The 27,213-nt window shown below is 56.1% G+C and overlaps 1 protein-coding gene across 9 annotated transcripts in view; it reads left to right on the forward strand.

Moving 5' to 3' along the window:
• The window catches only part of DAB2IP (DAB2 interacting protein), a 186,309-nt gene that overhangs the window by 138,688 nt on the left and 20,408 nt on the right, over window positions 1–27,213 (forward strand). For 7 of the 9 annotated variants that reach the window (XM_073021893.1, XM_007968195.3, XM_037984608.2 and 4 more), the window contains 5 exons: window positions 18,477–18,630; window positions 20,362–20,460; window positions 21,345–21,899; window positions 24,961–25,105; window positions 25,190–25,334. In XM_073021893.1, the coding sequence (XP_072877994.1) occupies window positions 18,477–18,630; window positions 20,362–20,460; window positions 21,345–21,899; window positions 24,961–25,105; window positions 25,190–25,334 (1,098 nt within the window). Of the gene's footprint in view, window positions 1–4,581; window positions 4,719–5,362; window positions 5,500–18,476; window positions 18,631–20,361; window positions 20,461–21,344; window positions 21,900–24,960; window positions 25,106–25,189; window positions 25,335–27,213 lie in introns of those variants that run through there. The other 2 variants (XM_007968199.3, XM_007968202.3) reach the window with 2 other exon arrangements.

Genomic DNA, 27,213 nt, shown 5'->3' on the forward strand with positions numbered 1-27,213 from the left:
CAGCATTTGGTTAGGTGGGCTATGAGGAATGGGCCTTGACCCTAGGCTGCGGGGCTAATGAGGGCCTTTAGCCAGAAGCTGCCAGCACAGGTGAGGGGGAAACTGCCGGTGACCCTGTGCCCTCGCACTCTCCCAGCCCTGCCTCTCCAAGACAGATTTAACAATCCACGTCTGTCTCTCTCTCTCGCAGTTAGTATTGCAAGAGAGAAGCTTTACTTCTAAAACTTTTATTGATCCAGACACTAATAAAAAGTAAAGGTTTTTTTTTTTCTTCTTTTCTGCTAGAGCAAAGAATATCAGAGCCCTAAAACACAAATTTGTTTTCCTCCTCCCTAGATCTGGGAGGGAGGTGTAGGTTGGCCTTGTTCAGATCTAGCCTCTTCAAGAAGCCTCCCTAACTCCTCAGGCCTGCAGTCATCCACCTGTTCCCCAGCAGTTAAACGAAACTGCCACATGTGCCTCTGTCTGACCCCAGAAGGCTGGGGTGTCACAGAAGCTTTCCTTCCCACCTGAGGCCCCCAGGGGTAGGGAGAGACGCCATGGGAGGCATTCAGGACCAGGCTCTTGATTTCGTGTATGTCTCTCAGGGTTTGGGGTTTGGTTCTTTGGCTGCCCTGGTCTTTGTTTTTGCATCTTGATTTCATCAGGACTTACTGAGCTCTTGCACCGTGTCAGACCCTCTCTTAAGACACAGAAATACAACACATAGAGCTTGGCTACACACAGCTTACCTTGTGACAGGAGAGGCAGTTAATAAATAAGCGGAGAAAAAAAGTGATTCCCGATGGAGTGAAGTTTCCCTACTGAAATGTGAGTCAGGGATTTCTGTGTGCTTTGTTCAGCACCTGTCTTCCCAGTGCCTAAATAGTGCTTGGCACATCGTTTGCACTTAAATATTTGCTAGCTACATGAGCAAGATGCTATGAAGGAAACAAACCAAGTGTTCCACTGGGGAGTAACGGTGGCAGGGCAGGACCTGTGTAGATGGAGCAGTCAGGGAAGGATTGAGTTGCAGAAGATGCCAGAAGCCCGCCAATTTGCTGTTTGAGTGTGTTGGAGCAAGAACTCCTAGCCTAGGGAGCAGTAAGTACAGCCCTTGAGCAGGAAACAGAGACTTTGGTGTGTGTGGTGGGGGGCGTTGGGTGTTGCTGGATGAGGTCAGAGAGTAGGTAGGTCATGATTGCCAACGTCTTTCACCTGGGGAGCAGTTCACATTTATTCAGTGCAGTGGGGAATAATTGAAGGCTTTTAAGGTGAGGAGTTCAGTAATCTGATTTGCATTTCTGAAGGGTCCCTCTGACCCCTGGTAGGGGTAGGGGGAAGCCCAGTGGTTTGGGAGGCTGCCTGGACAACAGGCTGCCTGGCGAAGATGGAGAGGAGTAAACAGGGATGAGGGATTTCAGAGGAGGTAGCAGGAGGATTTGTGTTGGATTGGATTCTGAAGGCCAGGGAAAGGAAGGGCTCCTGGCTTTGCTACTGAGGCTCCACGCTGGACATTTCAGACATGAAGTTCCGTGAGATACCCTGAAGGCGCTGTCAGGCCGGCATGGAGATGCATGGGTCCGGAGCTCAGAGGAGGGGAGGGCTGGGAATACACTTTGGAGTCATGAGCATGCTGGAGGTATTTAGAGCTATGGAAGTGGATACAATCACCAAAGGAAAGTGTTGTGCTAAGGAAGAGTGCCTCCGAAACAGACCTGAGGAGCTCCAGCACCCGGAGGAAAGGAGGTGAGGTGCTAGAAGCCTGTGAGAACAGAGGAAACCTGGAGCACGGTGGCCTGGGTTCAGGGGATAGTAAGGCACAGAAACTGGTTAACTTTGGCAACATGAAGGCCTTTGGTGTCCTCAAGGAGACCCAGTGGTGTCGGAACAGACAGGTGTGTTGAGTAGGAAAAGGAGTTGAGAAGGTGGCGGGGGCAGCAGTGAGCAGAGGAGTGCGTGAGGACCCAGCCAGCCCAGGATGCTGAGGAGGGGAGGGCCGGAGAGAGGGGCCTGAGTGTTCTCTGTCCACGGCATGGGTTTACCAGCAGCTGACCCAGGGCATCTCAGCCTGGAGATTATGATTCAGGAGCGCCGATAGGCTCCCCCCAGTGATCTTTCCCAGCTCCCTCAGCCCTTTCCACCTACTCTGGAAAGCTCGCTGACTGTGCCATGTCACGTTTTTGGACTCAACACTGAGTCTGTTGACCCTGGTTCCCCCTGTCAACCCCTTTCCTTACCCCAGTCTCTGTGGGTCCACGCAGAGTATCCTGGAGCCTGCCTTACCTCAAGTGTCTTTCCCAGAGCAGAGCTAGACTTCCTTTACACCAAGGGCATTTCTCTGGAAGGCTTCTTTATGTGTTTGGCTTCTGGAGAAGTTTGAGATTTTTTTCACAATATTTTGGTGGCCAGGAACGCTAACCCTCACCCCCAACAACCCTTTCCCAGGACTTTGCTGGCTCTGGGGAGGGTTTAGAATGCATCGGCTTGAGGGTGCAAGGTTGGCACACATAGCTGGAGATAACCTAATGTCTGCTGAACCCCTGGTGGGTTTCAGTGTCTGTTGAATGAATGGCACGCAGATATTTGAGTTTTGGGTTCCCAATTGCTTTGTTAAATGCTTTTCTGGTTAACCAATGTTTTTACATCTGTTATCTGCAGGGAATAGTGTATTACCTCATTTTATACATGAGGAAACTGAGACTCAGGAAAGTAAAAGGACTTGTCCAGGGTTCCACAGTTGCTAAATGACACGACCAGAATTGCAGCCTGGGCCTGCCAAATACCCAAATCGGGCCTCTCCTTACTGACTAATCCTGGGGGTGAGGTATACCGTAAGCAGGGAGGTTAAGGCACCTAGGTCTCCTACTGCCTCTCAGGAATAGTGGCCAGATGTTCTGCCAGGGCTCCAAGGCATTCCTCCTGCCTCCCACCCACCCAGTTCCTCTGATGCTGGACACCCACTCCTCTCCCCACATGCACACTAGATGCATTCGGCTCCAGGAAGATAGGATGAGCCTTGAACCTTGCCAAGTCTTGGGGATGCTTTCGGCAAAGCCTCTAGCTTCTGTGGAGGCTGTTTCTGCAGCAGGCATGTAGGGTGGCCCTATGGCTGATGCAGAAGTCCCCATAGGTAAGGTGAGCTCAGCAGGATCACATGCCATGACCACATGTAAGCAGTGGAAGACAAACCCAGAGAGGTCTGGAGGCGGGGCCCCACTGGAGAGGCAAAGCCTTGTGCTTATGCTACCCCCTGACAGCCGTGTGGCTTTGGGTTCTTGCTTCCCTCTTGCTCTGCCCCTCCTACCCAGCAGACTTGCTTAGCCTGGGCCTGGGCAGCCGAGGCAGGCTGTTTTCAGGCCTCAAAGGATTTGGGCCACAGCCCAGCCTTTCTCAGTATTTCTCGCCTTCTGTCCTTGTCTTCTTGTGGGACGGAGCAGGATCTGGGAGGTAGCAGATGGGGGGTCCTGCCTGGAAATCACTGAGGGTCAGAAACAGGCTGAGAGAAAGAAATGACTCAGCCACAGTTACTGCCCAAGAGGCTAGTTTCCTATTTGTGCCTTCAGCTATCCTGGGGCTGCTTCCTTCACCCCAGCTGAAAGCAGGCCTTTGTTACGCGCTCACTCTCAGCCAGGCTTTGTTCTCTATCCTCTCAGCAATCCTATGAGGTAAATGCTATTATGTCCATTTTCCAGAGGAGGAAACTGAGAGAGGCCCAGAGAGGTGACTTAACCTGTCCAAGACCACACAGGTTACAAGTGGCAGAGTCCAGGTTTGAACACAGCCTGGCTTCAGAGCTCATCTTCTTTACCATCAGGCTGCACGTCCTGAAACTTATTTGACTTCCAGGCATCATAGAAGCAGAGTGAGGGCACTACATCTTTGAATGACTTGGCCCCTGTGGAGTTGGGCCTAAAGCAGCCCCCTGGCCTTAGCTTTTCTGACCGAAGATAGCCACACTGGGCAGGGCATGGTGGCTCACACCTTTAATCCCAGCACTTTGGGGGAGGCCAAGGTGGGTGGATCACCTGAGGTCAGGAGTTCGAAACCAGCCTGACCAACATGGTGATCCGTCTCTACTAAAAAAATATACAAAATTAGCCAGGTGTGGTGGCCCATGCCTGTAATCCCAGCTACTTGGGGGGCTGAGGCAGGAGAATCACTTGAAACCGGGAGGCAGAGGTTGCAGTGAGCTGAGATTGCACAGTTGCACTCCAGCCTGGGCAACAAGTGTGAAACTCCGTCTCAAAAAAAGAAGATAGCCACACAGAACCTACTGTGGGCCCAGCCACTCCGGGTGCCAGAATGGCCCACGCTTCTCTGAGGGTACCGTAGACCAGGTGCTGAGACCCAGACAGTCAAGTCTCTCTTCCCTTCCTCTCCCCAGCCCACTCCTATTCCAGTAACTAGGCAGGCCCTGCCCACCCTTGCCCCAGGAGAAGCCCCACTCCTGTGGACAGTGAAAGGGCCTCAGCCAGCTTGCCTGAGTCCTGGGCTTGGAAGGACGGTTGCCCCCATCTGCCTTGGTTCCCTGCACCTGCCTTTTCTTCCCCGCGTGCTCCCTCTGACTCCCCGCTTTTCTCTGCTTTCACCTTCCCCTAGTGTTCCTCTTCTTTCGTGTTGTGTCAGAAGCCATGATTTCCACTCTTCTCATCTGGAAGATGGAGGAAAAGATAGACCCGACCTCACAGGGTTCTGAGGCTCAAACTGAAAGCCTGGTGGTGGGGCACCTGTGACAGGTGAGACTCCTCATCTCACCCCCTTCTTTCTTCCTCATGAAGGAGAGACACTGGAGGATGTGGAGCAGCTGGGGCCTGTGGTCCAGGTGGGAGGGAGCAGTCAGGGCCTCGTGGAGGGAGCAGGTGGGAGGAATACTCTGGCTATGATGGACATCACGGGGTGTGGCCCAGCTTTGCCACTGACTTGCGTGAAGTTCTGGTGAGCTGGGGAGTCCCTGCACCCTCAGCTTCCTCATCTGAAAGATGGGGCAATGGTAATGCCTGTCTGTGGAGTGGTGAGGAATAAATGAGACTGGGCCATAAAGTACCCAGTGCTGTGCCCAGCACATAGTGCCCAAAGAGGGCCACTATCCTGTCTCTTGAGGTTTAGCTTCCTTGTTTTGTTTTTGAGCTCTTTAGGACCTTCTTGGAATTTGAATTTTTTCTATTGTTTATTGTGTCTAAAATCTTCCTCAGAAGCCGAGGGCCTCTAACCTGATCATGAGTTTTGGATTTTTTTTTTTTTTCTGCTTTCCTGTTTCCTGTACAGGAAAAGGGGACCTGTACCTTTAAGACCCCAGCAGGCCCAAGTAGTACACTGGCCCTTTAAAAGCACATTACAGAGAGTTGGAACATAGCCTTTGTTGAACTAGCCATGATTAGTCCCAGCGGACAGGGCTGGAGTGGCGTGTCTGGGAGCAGGGCGGGGCTGGGCTGGCTGGGGCCAGCCAGGAGCAGCAGACAGCGGGAAGGCTCACCCAGCCACTCAGCTTCCCAAGCCTGGTGGCCGTGCTGAGGGATGGTGAGTGGCTTGAGTGGAGCTTAGAACAAGGGAGGCTGGGAAAGCCAGGAGGGAGGCAGTCTCAGGGCCCAGGGAGACCTGAATGAGCTGGGTGGCAGCAGACACCTTCAGTGAGCGACTGTCACAGGAGCTGGTCCCAGGAGGGTCTCTGGAGCACCCTGAGATGCCGTCTCTGCCCCTCTACGCAGACATCCACTGCCGGCCCAGAATGTAGAAGCAGTTAGGATGGCCCTGCGAAAAAGCGGTACACCAAGAAGAGCACTGTTGCTGTTTTTAGTTTTTAAAATGAGAGGAAACCCAGTGTGAGTCGCTCTGTCCGCCAGGCGCGGTGGCCCCTATGGTGTGCTCCGTTGAGAACCGGGAAATGCCAGGGACTGCTGACAAGTTTTCTGAGCTGAGGAGCTTGGCCTTTGCTCTGAGTGGCCGAACCCTTGGCTGGCTGGGTGGGGCTGCACTGGGGCTTGGGGGCCATGGTATCTCCGCCCCAGCTCCTCAGCAGAACTTTCTTTTTTCTTCCTTCCTGCTTCCACTCCCTAGTCCGTGGGGCCCAGGCCCGCTGGGTGGGGTGGAGGCGGGTGGGAGACTGGGAAGACTGTGTCTGGGCCAGGAGTGTGTTTTGGCTCTGCTTGAATATTTGAAACAGTTGTCAGAAGCCAGATCACTTTGGTGTGGTAACATCTTTACTGGGCAAGTACCCATTTCTGGAAAAGTCAGGGGAAGGATTGGGCTTGTTACAGCCAAGTCTCAGTGCAGGTTGGTCTGAACCACCTTTATTACCACAACTGGGGGCAGATGAGACTGCCTGCCAGTAGGTGTCCTCACTGTTTTACAGACAGCCACCCAGGAGGTGACAAAGGCAGGGCTCAGTATATTTCTGGTGACCCAGGGTTCCTGTAGTTCCTTAAAAGTTGGTGCATTTGGTCATAGGATTTTTGTAGGTTTGGTGAAAACCTGAGGCATTGACAGGCAGTGAAGAGAATTTGGAGTTAGAGCCCAAGTGCCAGGTGTCCTGCTCCTCCCTTGTGCCTGTGAATCATGACCTTAGGCAAACTGCTTGACCTCTCTGAGCCTCTGCTTCAGAGCAGAGGGCGCGTGCATAGGCGCAAACCCTGGAGGGAGTTGTCAGTTCTGGGGGAGGCTTCGTGGAGGTGGTGGCCTTTGAGCTGGGCATAGGCTGCTGGAGTGCAACCCCTTGAGCAGAGGCATGCAGTTTAGCATGATGAGCCAGATAGGGCCAAGCAGGGCTGGCATGACTGGATTGGGACCTGGAAACGTACCTTGGAAAGCTGGATTTAAATATGTTGCTTTATCAGTTGGAATCCTGTGGGTCAGGTGGCAAATGACAGGGCTAGCTTAGCCTGGAGTCAGCCAGTGTGGAATGTGGGGGAAAGGGGCAGAACGTGAAGTCTGACACACTGGCCTTGGGAAGCCCCTGGAGGTGTCAGAGCCTCACTCTTTGCTGCAGTTAGCTGTGTGAGGGTCAGAGGTGCAGAGCCAGTGCCCTTTGTGCCCTTCCCAGGTATGTGGGCTCACTGTGGTGTGGTGGTTGAGCAGGTACTTGAGAGCCACAGGTGGCTTTGGTGCATGGTCACTAGCAGCAGGAGGAACTAGCAGCAGCCACACTCCTGATTTTCTTTGACATGGTTTCTCTGAGTTTCTGCCTGTGCCAGTGGCCTGGAACCCTGTGGCTTACTGACAGCCGCTTTCCTGCTGTCTTGCTGCTGCTGAACACTCCTGGCTGTCTCCTGCTAGTTACAGTCTGAGAAGCAGCTGCTCTGGTGCCCCATGCAGACTTCCAGACCTCAGGCTTTGGGAGGAATGGGCAGCTGACATCCCTAGGCCCATAGCCTCATATGCTCCTGCTGATGTAGTGGAGGTGCTCAGTGGCTGTGCTGGTGGCTGGATCAACTCTGTCCAGGATTGGGATGGGGTGGGGTGCCTTAGCATGATGCATCTTCCCAAACTCTGCCAGGAGGCAAGGGCAACCCACTTGACATGGGAGGAAGCTAAGGTGCAGGAGAGGCCCATCCGAGGTGCACACTCCTTTGGCCCAGTGCTCCTTCCTTTCAGATCTTCACCTCTTGTGTCTCTCTGAGCTCAGGCTGCTAAGAAGGAGGGAGCCTCTGTCCCAAATGGTGGCTGGAATTGAAGAAATAGCTGTGCTGGAGTGACCACTGGGGCTGGAGTCTAGGGTGCCAGCATTTGTTCATAGATTTGTCCATCTCTTCTTAAATGGGGGTCTTTCAGATTCCTGCTTAAAACTGCCTGTACTCTGGAGCTTGCTCTCAAGGTGAGGGGGTGGAGCAAGTGAGGTGGTCTGGGGTCAGTTGGCAGAGAGGCTGTTTGAGAGCTCAGCTGTGGGGAGAGTCAGGAAGGATCTGCTGGGCAGAATGAGAGACAGATCTTGGAAATGTCTTGGGCCCAGGAAGAAACCAGGAGCATCCAGAGAAGTGCTGGCAGGAAGGGCATGCGGAAAGGGACAGAATGCCCCTGGAAGGCAGTCTCAGCCCAGCCTGGATGGCCATGGGGGCAGCCAGGGCTGATTACTGGGGCTGTGTATGGAGAGCTCGCTGCAGGTCAGGTGAGCCCTACAGCCAAAGGTGGTGGTGTCCCTGTGTTCCAGATGAGAAAACTGAGGCACACAGGTTAATTAATTTGACCAAAGTCACAGAGTCTTGTGTGTGTGTTTTTAAGGAACCATGCCTGCTTACCACCTTCAACCAGCATAATGCCAGGAGCTGGGGCTCTGCGGACAAATGGCTGGTCCTTGGTTGAGGCAGGAAACCTGGCCCTCAAGGATGAGGGAAGGAGGCCGTCCCTAGATCACCCCAACATGAATGGCCCACATGGTCCCAGGAAGTAACGTGGCATGGCGCCCAGGTCTTGGGTGGAGGAAATGAGATGGAAGAAGATGCTGCCTCTGCCCCCGCATTCTGTGGGGGGGCGCCCAGCATGAGCTAAGGAGGACTTCCTGGATGTGGAGAGCTGGGAGGAATTAGATAAGCCAGAGGGGAAGCACTTCCTGGAGAATGGAAATCTTCACTTTTCAGCTCATTTATTCTTCTGTTTCATGATCATTTTCCACTTGGGTCTTGCATCCCCAGGGCCCTGAGTGGCTGTTGGAAGTATTTATGGTCCCGGGTGGGGTTCAGGGACCAGTTAGAAACCAGTCCTACTCAGGCCATGATGCATGGGTGTGTTCATGTGTGAGGAGGAGCCAGACACAGACTGAGCTCAAGGAGAGGGAACGCCAGGGTCAGGGCCTTGAAACATTCTCAGGAGTGGTCCCCAGTGGAGAGACTGGGGGAGGCCAGTGGGCTAGCACTTTTGTGGTGGGCTCTACAGCTTGGGAGCTTCAGGATTGCTGCAGTTGTGCCTGGGGTTGGAGCCCCAGGTACTGTGCAGGGGAGTTGGGCTCTTTTCCTGATGCTGGGGGTAGGGGGACCGTCACCCTCCCTAAACTTTCTGAGCGGCCAGGCCAAGCCTGGTAGTTTTTCCTACAGGCCAAGGAGGGCTGGAGGGTTGTCCCTGCTCAGAAGCAAGAGGGGCAGGGGCAGCTAGCCCGCAGCTCACTTTCAATTTGCCCACCACTCACCCTCGTCAATGAGTGTTCCTTGGATGCTCTTCTTTTAAAATTCAGGGCACTTCGCTGTTCTACTGAGGTTTATGAATGTTTAAAAACTGCTTTGCAGTCCCCAAAGTAATTTGACAAGTCTGACAGCTATTGATTAAAAACCCGAAATTATTCAGGCTGCAGGATGACTTGGGGGATTAGATAGAAAGTTTTTTGTTTCTTCTCTCTCTGCACCGCCCGCCCCCCCCCCCCCCCGCCCGCCGCCCCACAAAAAAATAAAAAAAGAAGTAAGACGTGGAAAGGTAAATGTGTTCCTGAATGTTTTTTTAGGACTGCACAGTTTATACGGGGAGAGAATGCTGAAGCTGCCTCTCATTCAGGTGCCAGTACCAGTGCCCTCTGGAATCCCTGGTCTCCTGAACTTTGGCCCAAGTCACCCCAGGCAGCAGTGAGATGTTACTATTACGTTACTGCAGGTGATGGTGGCGGTGTTGGTAGCAGTTGTGATACTTTATGGTCCCTTATGTTCTAGGGAGTTGACATAGGGTTTTTGTGGCTTTCTCTGAAGTAGGTCAGCATGTGAGGAAATGGCACCTAGAAAGGGGAGGAAACTTGTTTAGGGTCTGTGATAGACCTTAGATACAGCTGGGATAGAGACCAAAGACTCCTGCAGGGAGAGGAACAGGCCCTTGCTGGGGTGCTAGGCTGATTGGAGGCCTGGCCTCCAGGCCTGACCCACTGCGCGGTCAGTGCCAGGAGTGTCCCACAGAGGCTGACCAGGCCGTTAGAACCCCAGCTGTCACTTCTGGACCATGTGACCTAGCCAAGCCACTCCCTCTCTCCAAGCCTCAGTTTCCTCTTAAGAGAACGTCCTAAAGCTTCCAGTGAACCTTTTGGATTAACTGTCTGTGTACAGGAAAAGTTGCCCCATGAGCCAGGGCTCATGGGACCTGAGCTTGAATACCTGTTCTCCCTTTCTTCTGGGTCAGTGCTGCCTTTTGTGCAGAGTTGTTGGGAGAAGGCCATGAGATGATGTGTGTACTTTGGTAAGAACACCTGCAGCTGGCACATAGTAGGTGCTTAGTAAGTAGCTGTTAGGTCCAGGCTGCCACAGTGTCATTCAGTCAGCCTGTATTGGGCACCACAGGACACCAGGCCTCACAGCAAGCAATGAGCTGCCCTGTCCTCCTGTTTTGGTTGCAGAGTGTGGACCCTCCTCTGCCAGCTCAGCCCTGTGATGTGGGGGGAAGCACAGGCTCCCAGGGGTGAGGGCAGAAGGCCAGGTGCCTCCCTGTCTCCCAGCCCAGGTCTCTCTGTGTGTATGGGGGTGTCACAGCTAGGTCTTGGTGACTGCTAGGACCTGCCCCTTACCTTGACCTGAGGGAACCCTGGGCTGAGAGGGACCATGCCTCTGGTCCCTGTCATCCCTGGAAGACTTCCCAGGCAGGGCAGCCAACCTCTCTGCCTTTTTAGGACAGGCTCTGTCTCCCCAGGGGCCTGGGAGCCACCAGGCGGCTACATTCCTCTCCTCTCCCCTGGGATCCTAGCTGGGTCAGGAGTGAGCACTGGCCTTCTGAGCAGCCAGTTCCCACACCAGCGGGGCAAAGCTGGGCTTGGGGAGAGAGCTCTGCTGGACATGCCAGGCAGGGTGCTGCCCTGTTTAGGTCCTACCGCTTGATTCCCAGCAGGTCAGTGCATTCATTCTGACCATGTCCAGACTCTCTCTCCTTCCAGTGTGGGCAGAGATTTCTAGCACAGCCCCTGGACCTGCCTGGCTGTGACAGGCAGAAGCATAATTGGCATGTTCTGACCTGATCGGGCTTAGAGAGTCTGCTGAAGTCCTGACTGCAGAACCATCAGGTCCTGCCAGCCTTCAGTTGGGCACCCACTCTGTGGAGACAAACCTTGTCTGGGATTTCTCTTCCTTCCAGACCTGGCTGGGGTAGTGGACAGTGGCTTGCGACCACACAGGCTGGTGGGCTGGAGACTGGGGCTGGGGATGGCTGTGCTTGGGAGTCACAGGCAGAGGGGACAAAAGGGCCCCCTCATGGGGGTCTACTGCCCACTGCTAGGCACACTTTCTTCTCCTTTCATTTCACCTCAGGAAAGTAAGGGCTTTTAAAGAAATTAGAGGCATCCCAGAGCATTTGGGCAGATACAATTGATCCCCATTTTGCAGATGGGGAAAACAGACATGGAGAACGTAGAGTTTGAGTCGTCAGGGGATGGAAACAGGAAACAGCCTGGGAAGTCCATATCTTGTCACTCCAAATTGTCAAATGTATGACCTATCCCAGAAGTGTCAGCCTTGATAGCAGCGTGTGCATTGTTCACCAGTGTTGTTCATGGCTGTGTCTCCAGCTCCTGACATTGTGGCTGGCAATGAGGTGGGCGAATGGAACAGACCAAGGAGGCATGAACAGTTATGAGCAATGGATGGGAGTCACTGACACCCCTGCCCTCCTGAGCTTCTCACCTGCGTGGTCTCATTTGATCCTTAGTGCAACCCGTGAGGAAGGTGTGTCATTATCCTCACTATGGATGGGGAAACTGAGTCCTAGAGAGTCAAATGACTTAAAGTGTTCAAGGTTGTATGTTTCATAAGGAATAGAGACTAGGTTTACTCTACAGCCAGGCACCCTTGACGCTAGGCCCTCTGTCCTCCTGCCTGCTTGCAGCTACAGGTGCATTTTTGTAGCATTTACTTGTGTACGTGTGTGTGTGTGTGTGTGTGTGTGTTTAATCCCACGGCCCACTTCACTGCCTGCCTGTGTGTACTGCCTAGCCCATTACCCTGGCAGCCCTAACCATGCAACATGTCTTAAAGGGGCCTCCCAGCTCCTGCTTGCACACTTTCAGAGACAGGGATCCCACTCTCTCTAAAACCAGACGAGCCTGGCCCATTCAAGGACAGTTGTGACTGAGCTGGAAGTGGCCTCTCCTGGTCCCAGTCTTGCCCTTTGGGGCCACACAGGGCAGCTCCCTCTGAGCTTTCGAGATTTGGAGGGTGATCCTGAGCCCCTTACTTTTCCGGCCAAACAATCCCACTCTCAGTTCCCCCCACCCAATAGCTGGGAACACCCTTGCTGTACCAAGCAGGGATTTTTAATTACTGTAAGTTTTGGTTTGGGGTCCTTTTCCTCCTTGGAATGAGTTTGCTGAGCTTCTGTGTCACCGACCTTTTAAGAGAAAAAAGGATCAGAGTTGAAAAACAGCTTGTGGGTTGGCTGGAAGGCTATCAGATAAGCCTAGGCCCCAGGAGCCAAGACAGTGTCCCTGTTGTTCTGCCGCCAGCCCTCACAATGAGCTGCTGTTGGGCCCTGGCGCTGTCTCCCACAGCAGCTCCCTGTGCCTTGTGCCCACGTTTCCTGGGCCCTGGGCAAGGTCTACCCCCATCCCTGTATCCCCCGGTTCTTCCTTCCCGACCTGAAGTGAGTGGGTCACAGCTAGTGGGTTAGCTGCTGTGGACCTTTCCACCTGCCCGGCTGCTGTGGGCCTTTCCCCCGTGCCCAGCTGCTGTGGACCTTCCCCCCTGCCCGGCTGCTGTGGACCTCCCCGCTGCCCAGCTGCTGTGGGCCACCCCTGGACGATGGAAAGGCCAGGCCAAGGCTGGTGCAGTTGGTCTTGGACTCCGCTGAACTGGTTTCGCTTTTGACTCGGCCACTTGCTATGCATGTGATCTTGGGCAGGTCGCCTCAACTTTCTAGGTGCACCTTTTTAGTCCTGACAGGATTGTCATGAGAATTAAGTGGGACAGGTGGGAGATTGTGGCCCTGAGCGGGCTTAGGTAGCATAGTATGAGCTGTCTGTCTGGAGAGACTAGAGACCGCTTTGTGGTGGTGACATTGGGCTGTCCCTTGAAAACTGAGGAAGGACTTTGTTTGGCAAAGAAGTGGAGGGAGAGGCAGAATGGACAGGCTCAGGAGACTGCTTGGACATGGACGCCTGGAGGGTAAGAGTATGCAGCTTTGTCAGGAAGTAGCTGAGTCGGGGAGAGTCCAGGTCACTTGGCCAAGATGTAGTGCAAGGGGCCTTTCAGAAGGGCTGGGACACCAGCTTGAGGCACCTGGGACTTGATTATCTTACAGGCCATGAGGCGAGAGAGGAGGGACAGGCGTGAGGCCCTGCCAGGTGGAGTGGCTTGTCCAGTGGTGGGTGCTGCTGTGGTCACAGGAGAAAGCCAGTGGAACTCCCATTCCCCTCTGCCCTCCCACGCCCTGGCCAAGCTCCTCTGTAGCAGTGGAGTCCAGGGCAGGTCACCCTAGCCATGGCCTTGGCTATCCCGTGTGTGACCTGGGTGTCATGGTGCTACCTCCTTCCTGGGAGCAGTAAGGATTCCACACCATGGAGGACAGGTAAAGGGCTTCTGGTCCCTGGAGCGCTATCATGGGGCTAGTGATCTGCTATGTTTAGAAGGGTCTCAGGGCTGGAGCCGTAGGGGGCAGGGTATAGCCACAGAGGGTAGGATGAGCCTCCTAACCTTGAGAGGGATGGGGGAAGCGGCCCACAATTGGACAGAGCGAGGGCAGGGGCATTTCCCGGAGACTCTGGAATGAACATTGGAATGCTGCTCTTGGGACTTGGCCTTGGACAGGCAGCTGCCCTGACGACCCACCCCCAGGCCTTTTTTGTCCCTCCTCCAAGGGAACAACCACGTCACCAGGGTTTGCAGGCTGAGGGAGGACTGTCCTTATCCCCGCTGACCTCCTGTTCCCTCTGAGCTTAGCTGACCTTGGCTGCTGGCGTATTGGGGTTTTGGTCCAGGAACTCTAAGGCTCTGGACCTTGGAGCCAGCCAGACCCAACCCTACCCACCAGGAACCCACTGCCTGACAAGGAGACAGTTCTGTGACAGACCTTCCCAGCACAGCCTGGATATGGCTGTCTGCCCAGGGAGTCCAGGAAGGCTTCAGGGAACAAGGGGCACTGAAGCTAGGTGTTGAAGGTTGGATAGAAAAGGGGAAGGACAGCATATGCCTGGGGCCCTGCCTGAAACTCCCGCTTCCTGGAATGGAGGGTCCCAGCAGGCAGGCCGCTGCAAGAGTGGGCCTGGTCAGGTGGGGCAGGCAGGTAGATGCCAGCCAGTGGCTCAGTGCCAAGTTCTGGGGCTGGCATTGAATCCCGTGTAGTCTCAAGAGGGGATCCCTTCACCCCCTCAACTCAAAGGACTGGGAAATACCTCCCCCTGAAGGCGCTGTCTTCACAGCACTTTCAGTGTGTGCTGGCTGCCAGTGTTTTCTGGGTGAAGCAAGCCTCCTTCCTCCTTTTTGAGGAAATGGACCCAAAAAGTTTGGGTGTGGCAGCAACACTAGAGCAAAGATGGGATGCTGGGCACATCTCTTGCCCTCCATGGCAGGCCTCAGTTTCTCCCCTGTAAAGCAGGGTGAGGTCAACATCTGCCTCTTGGGCTCATGGAGATTGTGTGAGGTGACTTGTACGGTGGTTCATGTGACGCATGGCCCAGAGTAAGCCTGGCCTGGGGATGCCAGCTCTGCCCTGGTGAGAGGCAGGCAGTGTGCAGCCCACGCCCTGGTTTGAAACCTGCTTCTGTGTGTAGTGGACATGCAACATCCTGGCAGGGTTGTTGTAAGAAGTAGCTCAGACCTGGGCCATGGAAGTGATTTGCAGGGGTGGAATCCCCATGTGAAGGCCTTTTGCCCTCCTTGGTGCCGCCTCACCTAGGGGACCAAAGCTCTAGCCTCCAAGGACCACAGGAGGTCAGAGGGGAAATACATCATGAGAATGAGCTGGGCACAGGGTCAGAAGTATGCCGTGGGCCATGCAATTGGGCCACCTTCTCTTCCACCCCCAGCCTTGGGCAGCAGAGAGGGACTGGACCCAGGGCTGGGGGACCCAGCCCTGAATACGGGGGCATCAGCCCCCAGATACCACACCACATAGGGCAGCTGTGGGCATGACTCCTGGACTGACCTGGTTCCCATCCCAGCAGGGGGCCTTGGTCGGCTCAAGTAACTGCTCCTCTCTGACCCTGTCATACCTTTCTGTAAAATGGGTAGATGAATACTCCTGGCAGAGCTGTGTGCAGTTGAAATATGAAAAAAGGGATGTGCAGGTGACCAGCAGGGCGCTCACCCTGTGCTGACTAGAGGTGGGTGCCTACAAGCATCCCTTCCTGGGAGTAGAATGGGAGCAAGGTAGGGACCAGTGCCTGCTCACCTCCTTTCACCTGAGCATCCCAGGTAGAGAGGCTGCGCCTACCCCTGCCCCTTTGGAGCCTGGGCAGTCTTTACTACCCATCTTCTGCCTGTCTCTGATGTCCTGCTTCCCGAGCCTGGCAGGGCAGAGGCTGGAGGTGAAAAAGGAAGTGGCCCAACAATGCCAGCATGGGATGAAGCCAGGGGAGGGGAAAAGCCTGCCTTGGGTGGCTGATGGGGCCGTGAAGTGGCCAGGCACTGCTGCACACACAGGACAGGGCTGGCTTCCCAGAGGGGCGGTTCTTGGGCCTTGAATTGGTCCTGCTGGGTTCAGGAAGTGACCAAATGGCCATTTTTCCTTCCTGAGCCCCCTCATCTTATCAGCTACCACCATGGGCACACCCTGGCAGGGTCACAGCAGACCAGCTCCCTCTGGACCCAGATGAGGGAGGGACCGAGGATACTGTGTGTCAGGGCCTGTAGACTCCAGGCTGGTCAGGAAGGAAATACATAGGAACGTGAGTGAGAGAGGTACAGGTCCACTGGCCCCGCCTCCACCACCCGCTTGCTGTACTATCCAGGAAGGAGTAGCCTGGGAGACCTTGTGGGAACCACTTGGGCCTCCCTGGGCCTGCCCTGCCACTATTCCTCTTCCCCCCAGAGAGCTTGGGCTGCAGGGATGGATGCAGCCTCTGCTCTACATCCCACCTCGTGGAGAAGCCCCCAGGGAAGTGGGGAGGGTCAGGGCTGCCCAGGTAGGCTGGGCCAGTCCAAGGTGTCTTAAGGGCCTTGAGCTTCCCCCCAGCCCTCTCTTCTGCCAGGATCCTTTCCAGGTCAGCCAGAGCATGCTTGTGGGACAGGATGGTGGGGAAGGAAGAGGAGAGCTCTGCAACCACAGACTCCAGGATCTGGCTGTTTTGGGGTCTGGCCTGGGCCTGCTGGGCTCCTGGGGTTGCAGGACCAGGGTCTCCTTGGGTTTCCCTGGGCAGGTCCAGCCTGCTGAAACATGCCTCGCCTTTCCTCTTCACAGCCAGCTCATCCATGCGCCCCAGGCAGGAGGCGGCTTCAGCTCACCAGCTCCCCGCTCTGTACTTCCTTGGTCCCTACCTCACCCTCCCTAGCTCCCAGCATCCTTACCTGGCAGAGATTTTCCAATCTGGGCCAGAAAGCAGCCCAATCCCAACCTGTGGGTTGGGTTTTGGGTTCCAGACGTCAGGCCTATGGGGCTATGGGTCCCGGCCGTTCCCAGCCAGGGTGACTTCCCTACTATCAGGCAGACCATCTCTTCCACTGAGGTATGAAGCCCCATGTGGGAGGGAGGCCTGGAGTTCGCCCTTGGAGGTGGGTGACTCAGGTGGAATCTCAGCCCAGGGAGGGCAGGCCCACCCATCGCATTGGTCATTGCCATGATGGGGAGGAGGCCAGGCTGCTCGAGCAAGGCCTTGAGGGATTATCAGGAGAAGAGGCCTGTCCCAACACAGTGGTGTGGTGGTGTGGCGTGGCAGGTAGGCCACAGTGCCCCTTTGTGAACTGGGCCTCGCAGGGAGAGCGCCTCAGAGGAGTAGAGGCACATGCTGGGCTTGCCCACGGGCTTAGGCCACAACAGGAAGCCCCAGGTGGGAGTCGTCGTAGGAGTTGGGGAGGGTTCCCCCTGTCTTGAACTTGTCTCACAGTTTTCCTCTGGCTCTGGCCATTCCCTCTGCTTTCAGAGGCCAGCTTCATGCTGGGCGTGAAGAGTCAAAGGGAGCCGGTTGACTGGGGCTCCTGGGCTGGCCTCTGTGGGGTATCTAAGGATTAGGATTCCCTCAACTCTGACTCCTTATGGCATCTAGCATGGGACTCCATGTTGGGGAGGGCTGTTATGCTCAGAGGGCTGTTGCCATGGAGGTGTGGAGCTTGGGGTGGGAGGGTGGCCACTGTCAGCCTGAGTCCCTCTGAGCAGGGCTCTTCCTGCTCACCTCTGGGTTCTCAAGTGCCCACGGAGTAGGCTCAGCCCACTGACCCAGGGCAGTTGCAGAAATGAGTATACAGGGTGTACACCCTACAGGGAAGTGTCTCATGGCTCTGCCAAGTTGTGAGCCCCTCAAGGTTAGGGGCCAAGTCTCAGCATGTCCCAACATAGGGGTCTTGGTTTGGTGAGGCAGGGAGAGAATGATGGACTGAGCACTTGGACCATTGGAGCCAGGAGCCAAAGGGCATAGGGCGTTGGGGGTAGGAGGTCCGTGTGGGCTAAGCCTGGAGTAGGTTTTTAACCAACCCCAGGGTTTGAGCCCTGGACACAAGCAGGGTTCAGCTTCTGCATCGGAGGTGGTCTTAGCAGGCCCAGCCTATCCTCCCGCTTTTCCTCTGCCCCACCGTGGAGGCTGGGGGCTGTAGGAGGACACTGCTCTGTGCTGCTGACTTTGGAGAGATTTTACCTAACCCTGGAGCAGGTATCGTCTGTGGTGCTTTCCATGTGATGCACTGAGGAAACAGGCTCGGGGGAACGATTTCCCCAGGGCCACACAGCAGGGGAGTAGTGGGCCTAGGTCTGGTCTGCATTTGGGTGCCAGGTGGCATCAATCCTGTGCTCTTTGTGCCTGTCGGAGCTACTGACCCGGGCCCTGAGTATGTGGACCCCGATGGAGTGTGTGTCTTGGGTACTGTGCAGAGACTACTGCATCTCTTCTGCTTCAAGACTCGCCTCGCCTTGCCTTGCCGTCCTCATCTGTAATATGGGAGCAGCAGGGTCCCTGTGACTCTCGCTTGTGTGGGGCTGGTGGTGTGGGACAGTGTATGAGGAAGGGCTGTTGGCAGTGGTATACTGGATAAATGTTGGGACAGAGTGACTACTCAGTCTTGGACAGGGACCAGTGCAAAAGAGAGGGGAAACGGGAAAGGGCCCAGAACTGCAAACAGCTGCCTGGATCAGGTGGGCTTTCCTTGGTCTCTGAGACTGTTCAGGAGCCAAGCTGGCCCTTACCCTGCAGGCTCACTTGCTAATATTAACCCCGGAGTGGCCCCTTGATCTCACCTTCTTGCTCTCTGAGAGGCTGAGCCCCCAGCCAGACTCCTGCAGTGGGGAGGAGGTTCCCACCGGTCTCTGTGACAGCCCTGCCCCCAAATCTGTCTTAAGACAGAAAGGAGAGAGAGTGGAGAAGAGTGGCTGCCTGCTGGAAGGGGCAGGGCTGGGGCAGATGGGCAGGATGTGGCAACCAGCTTGACCCGGGCTGCGGGGGCCCAGCCTGACACACCTTACTGCCACCCCAGGTCCCATCTGATGCCAAGGCTGAAGGAGTCTCGCTCCCACGAGTCCCTGCTCAGCCCCAGCAGTGCGGTGGAGGCACTGGACCTCAGCATGGAGGAAGAGGTGGTCATCAAACCCGTGCACAGCAGCATCCTTGGCCAGGACTACTGCTTCGAGGTGGGTCCCATCGCAGGGCTTGGGTTGGGCACCCCATCCTCTCCTGGCCTGTCTGGTCTCCTCCACATCCTCCTGGAGTCCAGTCTGCTGTGGCCTCAGCAGGGGCCAGGGTCTTGGGGAGAGTGGCTCGTATTTACCAATAGCTTTCAGCTCCTAAGAGAACAGGTGGAGCTGGGGCAGGGGCTGTCCTTCCTACTCTCTGAGCTCTCTGGAAATGGGCCAGCACCTGTTCTCCATGCTAGCATGAAGCTGCTGGGGCCCCCAGTGGGTGACAGGGAGTAGGGGAAAAGCCTGAATTTCTTAAGCACCAGAGCCCATGTCTTAGAGCCTGCTCACATCCCAAATGCAGTGTGGATAGCAGAGAGTCTCCTCTTGTACGGGCCTGTTTCCCGCTTGTGAACAATGACAGCCCAAATCTTTCCTGCCCTGGCATTCTGCGACCTGAGGTTTCAATGCAGAGAGCCAGTGACCCAGCTGGGGGGATGACCTGTCTAGTCCCTCATAGGAAATGGGGGATCTGAGGCCCAGAGGAGGCATGAAGACATCAGAGGTCACACAGCAAGACTGAGACCAAGCCGGGAGCAGGGTTACTATTGTTGCAGGTGTTCCTGGGAATGCCTAATTACTTCTCCAGTTACTCATATTGCTTCCTACCAGTCTCTGGGAAGATTCCTACCCCCAATAATCATGTATAACTAGGAGAGCTCTCTGGTAGAGGAATGAGCCTGGTAATGAAAAGCAGCCACTTGGGGACTAGTGTGACAATCTCCTGGCACCCCCAGCCTGGGGGAAAAAACAGAGTGGTGCCTGGCACCTGCCCCATACCCTGTGCCCACTAGGGCCCATTTCTGGTTCAGGACTCCTGGCCAAGCCGGGCTTGATCTGGGCTCTGACATCCTTGCCAGGGATAGGGTGAAGATGGCCCTGTCTGCTGGTTCACAGCAGGGGGTGCTGCGGAAGGTGCAGGCCCTCAAATGCCGAGTGAAGAGTGTGCTTCCCTTGCGGAGCCCTGGGTCTGCTGCTGGGGGCAGTGGGAACACATAGCAGGAATTGCCCGTACTGGCTCCCTTACCTGGAGTAGATGTCTAAGCTGGACCAGAGGAGGAGTGAGAGTCAGACAGGGAGGGGAGGAGAAGGGTCAGGGACCGGGGACCCTAGGGCCTGGCACATCCAAACAGTCCAAGTCTCATGTCTCTGGTCCAGCATGAAAAATACCAGACTTATATTACCATTGTTGTCACTGTTGCTTGATGGAAGAGAACCCTCAAGAGTTGTCAGCTGAGGACTGAGCAGATTCTGGTACCTACCTTTGGTTGTCTCCTTGGTTCTTGTGGTTCCACCTTTAGGGAAAGTACGCTCGGGTTAAGCATTGCCCTCTGACCTGGGCGAGGTCTTCGTTCCTTCCCTCTTTCCATCTCAGGGAGAGGGAGGTTAGAGTTAGGAAGATGTTTTCCTATTGGACAGAGGGCACCGAGGGACGAGTGAGGAGCCCACTGGTGCAGGACAGGGCCACTCTATGGCTGCTGACTTGCCCTGGGACAGTGGGTCTCAGTGTACCACCTGCAAAACATGAAGTAGAAGGGTCATGTGAGCCTTGTCCTGGCTGCTTCCTGTAGCTGTGATGCAGACCTGATGGCCAGAGTCCCCTGAGCCTCCAAGGTCTTCTTCCATCACTGCCTGCCCTTGCTGTGGTCCCTTCCCTCGTAACACTGTCTTGCCTGCTCCCCACAGGTGACGACGTCATCAGGAAGCAAGTGCTTTTCCTGCCGTTCTGCAGCTGAGCGGGATAAGTGGATGGAGAACCTGCGGCGAGCAGTGCACCCCAACAAGGTAAGCCTGCACCCCTCTCACCAAAGCATGGGGGATTGAAGGTAGGCTCAGATACGAGGAAGCAAGAGAGAGACTATCTCTGTGATGTGGGCTGGGATTGGGGGCGGTCAGCCTGCATGGAGGCAGGACCCGAGTGGACAATATTGGTGGACTCTGAAAGAGATGTTTGAGTTTGCCAGGTTGAGACAGGTGCTGTGTGCCTCTGTTTTCTAAACTACACATTGAGTCTGGGCTGGGGAAATGAGTGCTGGACCCTGGGGTCCTTCTGCTGGGATCCCTTGTCCCTACTCCCCAGCCCCTGGCCGACTTCTGCTCATCTTCCCATTCCAGCTTAGGTGTCTGCCCCTCCTCCAGGTGAGGACCCCTCTCCCAGGCTGGTGTCCTGTGTTCCCACTGCCCCTGGGCTCCCCCGTGAGGTCCTGGGAGCCCCTACTGTAATCCCTGCTTCTGTATCTGTCTCCCTAGCCGACTTGAGGGCCTGACCAAGTCCTGGTCACCATAGCCATCTCTTAAGTTACAGTACAGACCAGCAAATTAAGAAAGAGTTAATAATGGCGTAGCCTGTGATGTGCCAGGCGTTGTGCTGGCCTCTCTCAGTCTCGCCCTCTACGAGATGAGGGTTTACCTTAGTCCTGTTTTATACACAAGCAACCCAAGGCTCCAGTTAAGTCACTTGCCCAAGGTGAGTGAGCTTATGTGAGGTCGACCAGAGATCCAGCCCTTGTCCATCAGCCCCGCCTCATCCTGACTCAGGGTCTAGGTGCCCACTGCCGCCTCCACCTTCAGAGCTCCTCCTGGGTCTGAGGCGCTCTCAGGCTCTGGGCTGGTTGGGGGTTACATGTGGCACCCCCAGCTGACCACCCCGGACTCCCGTGCACATACAGGACAACAGCCGGCGTGTGGAACACATCCTGAAGCTGTGGGTGATTGAGGCCAAGGACCTGCCAGCCAAGAAGAAGTACCTGTGTGAGCTGTGCCTGGATGATGTACTCTACGCCCGCACCACGGGCAAGCTCAAGACGGACAATGTTTTCTGGGGCGAGCACTTCGAGTTCCACAACCTGCCGCCCCTGCGCACAGTCACTGTCCACCTGTACCGGGAGACCGACAAGAAGAAGAAGAAGGAGCGCAACAGTTACCTGGGCTTGGTGAGCCTGCCCGCTGCCTCGGTGGCCGGGCGGCAGTTCGTGGAGAAGTGGTACCCGGTGGTGACGCCCAACCCCAAGGGCGGCAAGGGTCCTGGGCCCATGATCCGCATCAAGGCGCGCTACCAAACCATCACCATCCTGCCCATGGAGATGTACAAAGAGTTCGCTGAGCACATCACCAACCACTACCTGGGGCTGTGTGCAGCCCTCGAGCCCATCCTCAGTGCCAAGACCAAGGAGGAGATGGCATCTGCCCTGGTGCACATCCTGCAGAGCACGGGCAAGGTGAAGGTGCGTGCAGGCCCCTCAGCTCCTGACACAGGCTGGGCGACAGTGCTGGGTTACCTGCCGTTCCCCACATCCGTACATTTCAGGCCTAACGAAGGCCTTGGAGGCACCAGTCACTACCAGATGGGTTCCCTAAACCCAGGAGTTCTGTTGTGGGCTGGGCGTTTTGTACTCCTGCTCTGTGGCTGGAGCTGATCACTGAGGCCTATGTGGAACCAGCGGATGGGATTGCAGCTGGTAGTGAGGTAGTGGGCTTGGGTTGAGGTGCCTTCTACCACTACTGCAGAGGACTGACCCCCTGAGGCTCCAGGGGAACAGGCCGGGTGGCTGGCTGTCCCAGCATACAGGTCCCACAACGCCACCAGCCCCAGTGAGCCAAACACACATCCTCTGTGAGGTAAGGAGTTTGGCAGACCTCCCCAGCAGGATGCACAGATGAGTCTCCATCACAGCTCCACCTCACCCCACACTCTCATCCAGACACACAGATTCTCACACAGATAGACGTAGTCAAAATTGTACCATTTGAGGGTTAGCCAGCCCCACCCCAGAACCTCACAGAACCAGGAATCTGAGACCCACCCAGGCAAGCCGTAGTTCAGGGCCAGAGGTGCCCAGTGTCCATCCCCATAACTCCTTTCACCTTTTGCTCTCGAAGATGGGCCCAGCAGCCCACCATGCAAGCCATGCCTCAGCCCCACCTACCTGGTTTGGGGACAAATGGCCTCCTGGACCAGGATGCCCCTAGGAAGGCAGTAGAGCATGGTCTGTGGGCCTCGAAGGCAACCTTCTTTCTTTACATTTGCCACCTGCCATTCAGGAAGCTGCCCAGAGAGGGTGGGAAACGGGCTGGACTTGAGGCCTCTGCAGCGTGGATGGACCCTGGTGCTGGGCTAAGGACTAGGGCCTCTGCCCTCTGGACAGTGGCGTGTTTTGAGCCAAGTGACAGGTGGCTGAGGGGCGCCCTGTGTCAAAGTCCTAGGCTCTTAGCCCTAGGTTGGGGAGGCACAGTTGGGAGCCAGGCCCCAGGTACCCCAGGGCAGAGTCCAGGGCATAAGACTCGTGGAGGTCCCTCACCCTCTCACCTGTTCCTAGAGGTTCTGGAAGGGGAGGCCATGGCTGGAAGCCTCAGCAGCCTCTGCAGTGGGAACCCTCTGCAGCACCCCTCCCTCTTGGACTTGCTGTATGCTGCAAGTGCAGGGCTGGGGTGGGGACCTCCTCCCCATGGACCTGCGACGGGGAGCAGTTTTCCTCTATAGTGCTCGACTACCTCCTCCCTCACCTTCTCCAGCCTTCAGACTTGACTGGCTAGGCTGCACGTTGGGCCAGCTCTGGCTGCCCCGTCCTTAATGTGCCGGTCAACACAGGAGACGTATGCTGGGAAATTGAATGAATCAAGGACCCGTGGGCACCAGAGAGGGAGTGAGGACAGCTACAGAGGCTGGAGTCTTTTCTGCAGTTGTGTCTGGTCCCCAGGGCTGGGCTGGGGCTGGCCTGTTCTGGGAAGTGGATTCCTCCCTGAAGCAGCCTGAGATGATAGGTGCATCCAGGTGCTCATTGTGGAGGGAGATGAAGCCAGGGCCACAGCCAACCCCAGAGGCCCTCAGTGGGGTTGCGGAGGAGTAGATAGAAAGATGGAAAGTAACTTGTGCTGCTGGGGTGACAGGCACCTGAGCCCCCAGCTCTGGAATACTTGGGAACTAGCCCCTCTTCCCTCTCCATGACTAGAGGAGTAATGAGGTCTGGAAAGCAAGGGCCTTGGACCAAATCTGGCTCCAGGTGGCTGTGTGGCTATGAACAAGTCATTTTCCTGCTGTGTGTGCATTGGTTTCCCCCTTACTGGGTCCTGGCTCTCAGGAGGTTCTCATCCCAGCACTGGGGCCTGACTCTCATTGCAGGAGTTCAGGAAAGCTGTGGTCCTGAGTGGGAGCCCCAGGGGAGATGCAGCTCTGACCCCTGCTTCAGTGTATTCAGAGAATGTGACCCTGGAGGTCGCCTGTTGGTCAGGAAGGGGTCCTCAGGCCACATGATCACCAGGAAGCCAACGACAGCTTCCCCTTGGCCCCCGCTGTCTCTCTGTGCCTCTGCTGTGCAGCCTGGGTTCCTGTGTCTAGATCTCAGTTCTGTTTTAAAGGACCCCACTCGTGCACGTCGGAGTGAGGAATTTCTTGAGCACAGATGCCTGGGTCCACCCCTCCTGGGTGCCTTGCAGGCTCTGTGCTAGGTGGCCCCCTGCCCTGACTGTCACCCTCCCTTGAAACTCTGACAGTTTTTCCTATCTTCTTCCCCTCCCCCAAGCCACAGGTTGGTTGTAAGTACAAGGAGGTAGGGACTCCTGAGGGAGATAGTTAGTATCCGCATGGTTGCTAGAGTGGGGGGAAGGTGTGGGTTCGGGCTCCTATGCTGGGGTTTTCCCAAAACACTTTGTGTGGGACCTGATGGGCCAGGGGCTGCTACCCCGGTTTGCCAGGTGGGCAGTGGCGCCTCCACCTTCCCTCTCCGGCCAGGTGCACATCAGTTCCTGCTCTCACCTGCCTGAGCATGGTGGCTCATGACCTCCCTGGGCAGTGGGACTGCACAGAAGGCATCTGTGTCCGGTGTGGGAGCCCCCACCCGAGTCACAGGTGGATACTGGTGACCATTTTGCCTATGAGACAGGGCAGCCTCATTTGTCCTCTTTGGCACTGATGCTGGGGGGAGAGGCGAGTCCTGCTGTGGTCACCAGGCCAGGCCTGATCAGGGCTATACATGGAAATGAGTCCATTCTCTGTGGTGGTGGGGGATTGTGGCTCCATGTGGCATGCACTTGTTCAGGCTGCCTCCATCTGTAGACCCAGCTCTACTGTCACCAGTTCTAGGCTCCTACCTTGGCTGGGGGCCCCTGCCCTGCCCACACTCCCCAGCAGCCCCTAAAGGTGGGCACACTGTTCCTCCTGGGGACCCCTGCAGCTTGGTGATGGAGCGGCCTCAAAATGCCAGGGCTTTTCTGGCTAGGTCTGGAATCCTAGGACCCTCCATGCCAGGCCAGCTCAGGTCCTGCTCTCCCCACCTCCTGCCTCCTCAGGACTTCCTAACAGACCTGATGATGTCAGAGGTGGACCGCTGTGGGGACAACGAGCACCTCATCTTCCGGGAGAACACACTGGCCACCAAGGCCATCGAGGAGTACCTAAAGCTAGTGGGCCAGAAGTACCTGCAGGACGCCCTAGGTAGGAAGTGGGCCAGCAGCGGGGCAGAGGGTGGGCAGGGCCCGCCAGGTCCTCACTCCCCACTCCCTGCCCACTTGGCCATAGGTGAGTTCATCAAAGCACTGTACGAGTCAGATGAGAACTGCGAGGTGGATCCCAGCAAGTGCTCAGCCGCTGACCTCCCAGAGCACCAGGGCAACCTCAAGATGTGCTGCGAGCTGGCCTTCTGCAAGATCATCAACTCCTACTGGTCAGTGCAGCGCCCAGGCCTCCCACCCTGTCACCTTCCCCGTCCTTCAGTGTCTGGCACCCACAGTGTGCCCGGTGCTGCCTGGCCCCCGAGTTGTACTGACTTGCCAGTCCCCTGGCCTAGTCCCTTTTGAGCTCTCAGGTGAGGCAGCATTTAGCACATTGCTGTGGCTTTGTGGTGAGAAGAACCTGGACATACCAGTCCGCCGTTTCTGGTGATAAGGGAGCACCCTTCATGTGCTGGGGGCTGTTGTGGGTGCTTGGGCTGCAGCGGGAGTGAGACTGACAGGCCCTGTACGGGCCCCCAGTTGGGGTGGGTGGATGGCTTCATCTGAGGCTCCTCACCTGTCCCTGGGAGCTAAGGTGCTCATGTCACAGTCGTGTGATGGGGTCCAGCAGGGCCACACTAGGGGCCTGAGCACCCCAGGCAGGCCTTTTGCTGGGACTAGAGAATAAAGAGAAAGGACTAGACTGAAGTACAGTGGGGTCTGCAGGCTCTGCCATCCCCAGAAAGCAGCAGGGCATGCAGCGGTGGGCTACTCAGACAGGCCCCTCAGCAGGGCCAGAATCAGTCCCGGAGAAACTTACGGTAAGGCTGACTTCACAGCCACCGGCTTGCTCCTGTGGTATATGTGTGTGGTGGCCAGCCAGCCTGGTGCCGAGTACAGCCTCCTCCTGTGGTGGCACACGGGACTGTCCGGGAGGGCCTTGCTGTCATTCCAAGCAGTGGGGTCATTTTCACCCCAGAGGAGCTGCCCAGGTTTAACCTGTGTTCCCCTCCAGCTCAGGGCTTACAGCCTCCACCCACCCAAGCCTCCGTCCACAGCCTCTTCTGACACCACTCCCTCCCTGGCCGTACCTCACTCCTTGTTAGGTGTGCCTCTCACTCGCCTGCACCTTGACCTGCATACACTCCTGTCTTTCCTGCTCCAAGGCCACACACCTGGGTACCGTCCGTCGCAGCCCTGATCCCATCAGGATAGGGTTGTGCCTGTGCCTGAAACATTTCCTCCAAATGCTGGGGCACCCTGGGGGCAGGTGACCCCACCAGCTCAGGACTGGGCACACAGGAGGGCCAGGGAAGTGTTTGCTGCTCCCCAAGGACAAGAAAAGGTGGGGGGAATGGGCAAGACCAGGAGGGTGGGCACCCAGGGCCTTAGCCCATGGGCTATACAAGGTGCTTACCTGGGCCAAATGGGCACCTCAAGATGGGCCACAAATGCGCAGGTTTCCACACCGTTGGGCTGGGGGTGGAGAGCAACTATAGGGCCTTGAACTCTGGGAACACACTTCCCATTCCCAGCTGGGCCATGCTTTCCCCCTCCCCGCTCCCCCCTCTTCCCAGGGGGGCTGGGCATGTGACTCAGGGAAAACATTTGTGGACAGTGATTTTCCATTTCCTCTTTCTGGCATTTGTCAGAGGCACCTCTCCATTCTGGACAAGGCCATTGATAGATGTCACCACTCAACACCTGCCCCCTGTCCAGTTCTGTGCCAGGCACTGTGAGAGCCACGGCTAAAGGTGGCTCACCTTCATTCCCCGCTAGGCGTGCCCTTGATGGGTCAGCCAGCATGCATTGTGGGAGAGCCTGCTGAGCAGGCTGCTGGGCCTGTGGGGGAAGAAATTTCAAGTTCTTCAAGCCTATTGTAGCCTTGGGGTTTTAGCCTTACGATGGCTCTGTGAGCTTGGCAGGGCAGGTCTTTTTCTCAGTTTAAGGGAGAGAAAACCGAATTCTTCCAGGAGGGTTAGGGCCTTGGTCACATCACCCTGAGGTCATGGCAGAGCCAAGTGTAAACTGAGTTCAGGGACCACTGGGGCCTGGCCTGCCCCAGGCTGGGAGATGTATCTTTTAGGGAAAAAAAAAAAAAAAATAGGAAAA

This window comes from Chlorocebus sabaeus, chromosome 12 (assembly GCF_047675955.1).
Source record: "Chlorocebus sabaeus isolate Y175 chromosome 12, mChlSab1.0.hap1, whole genome shotgun sequence".
In the NCBI taxonomy this organism is placed as follows: Eukaryota; Metazoa; Chordata; class Mammalia; order Primates; family Cercopithecidae; genus Chlorocebus; species Chlorocebus sabaeus.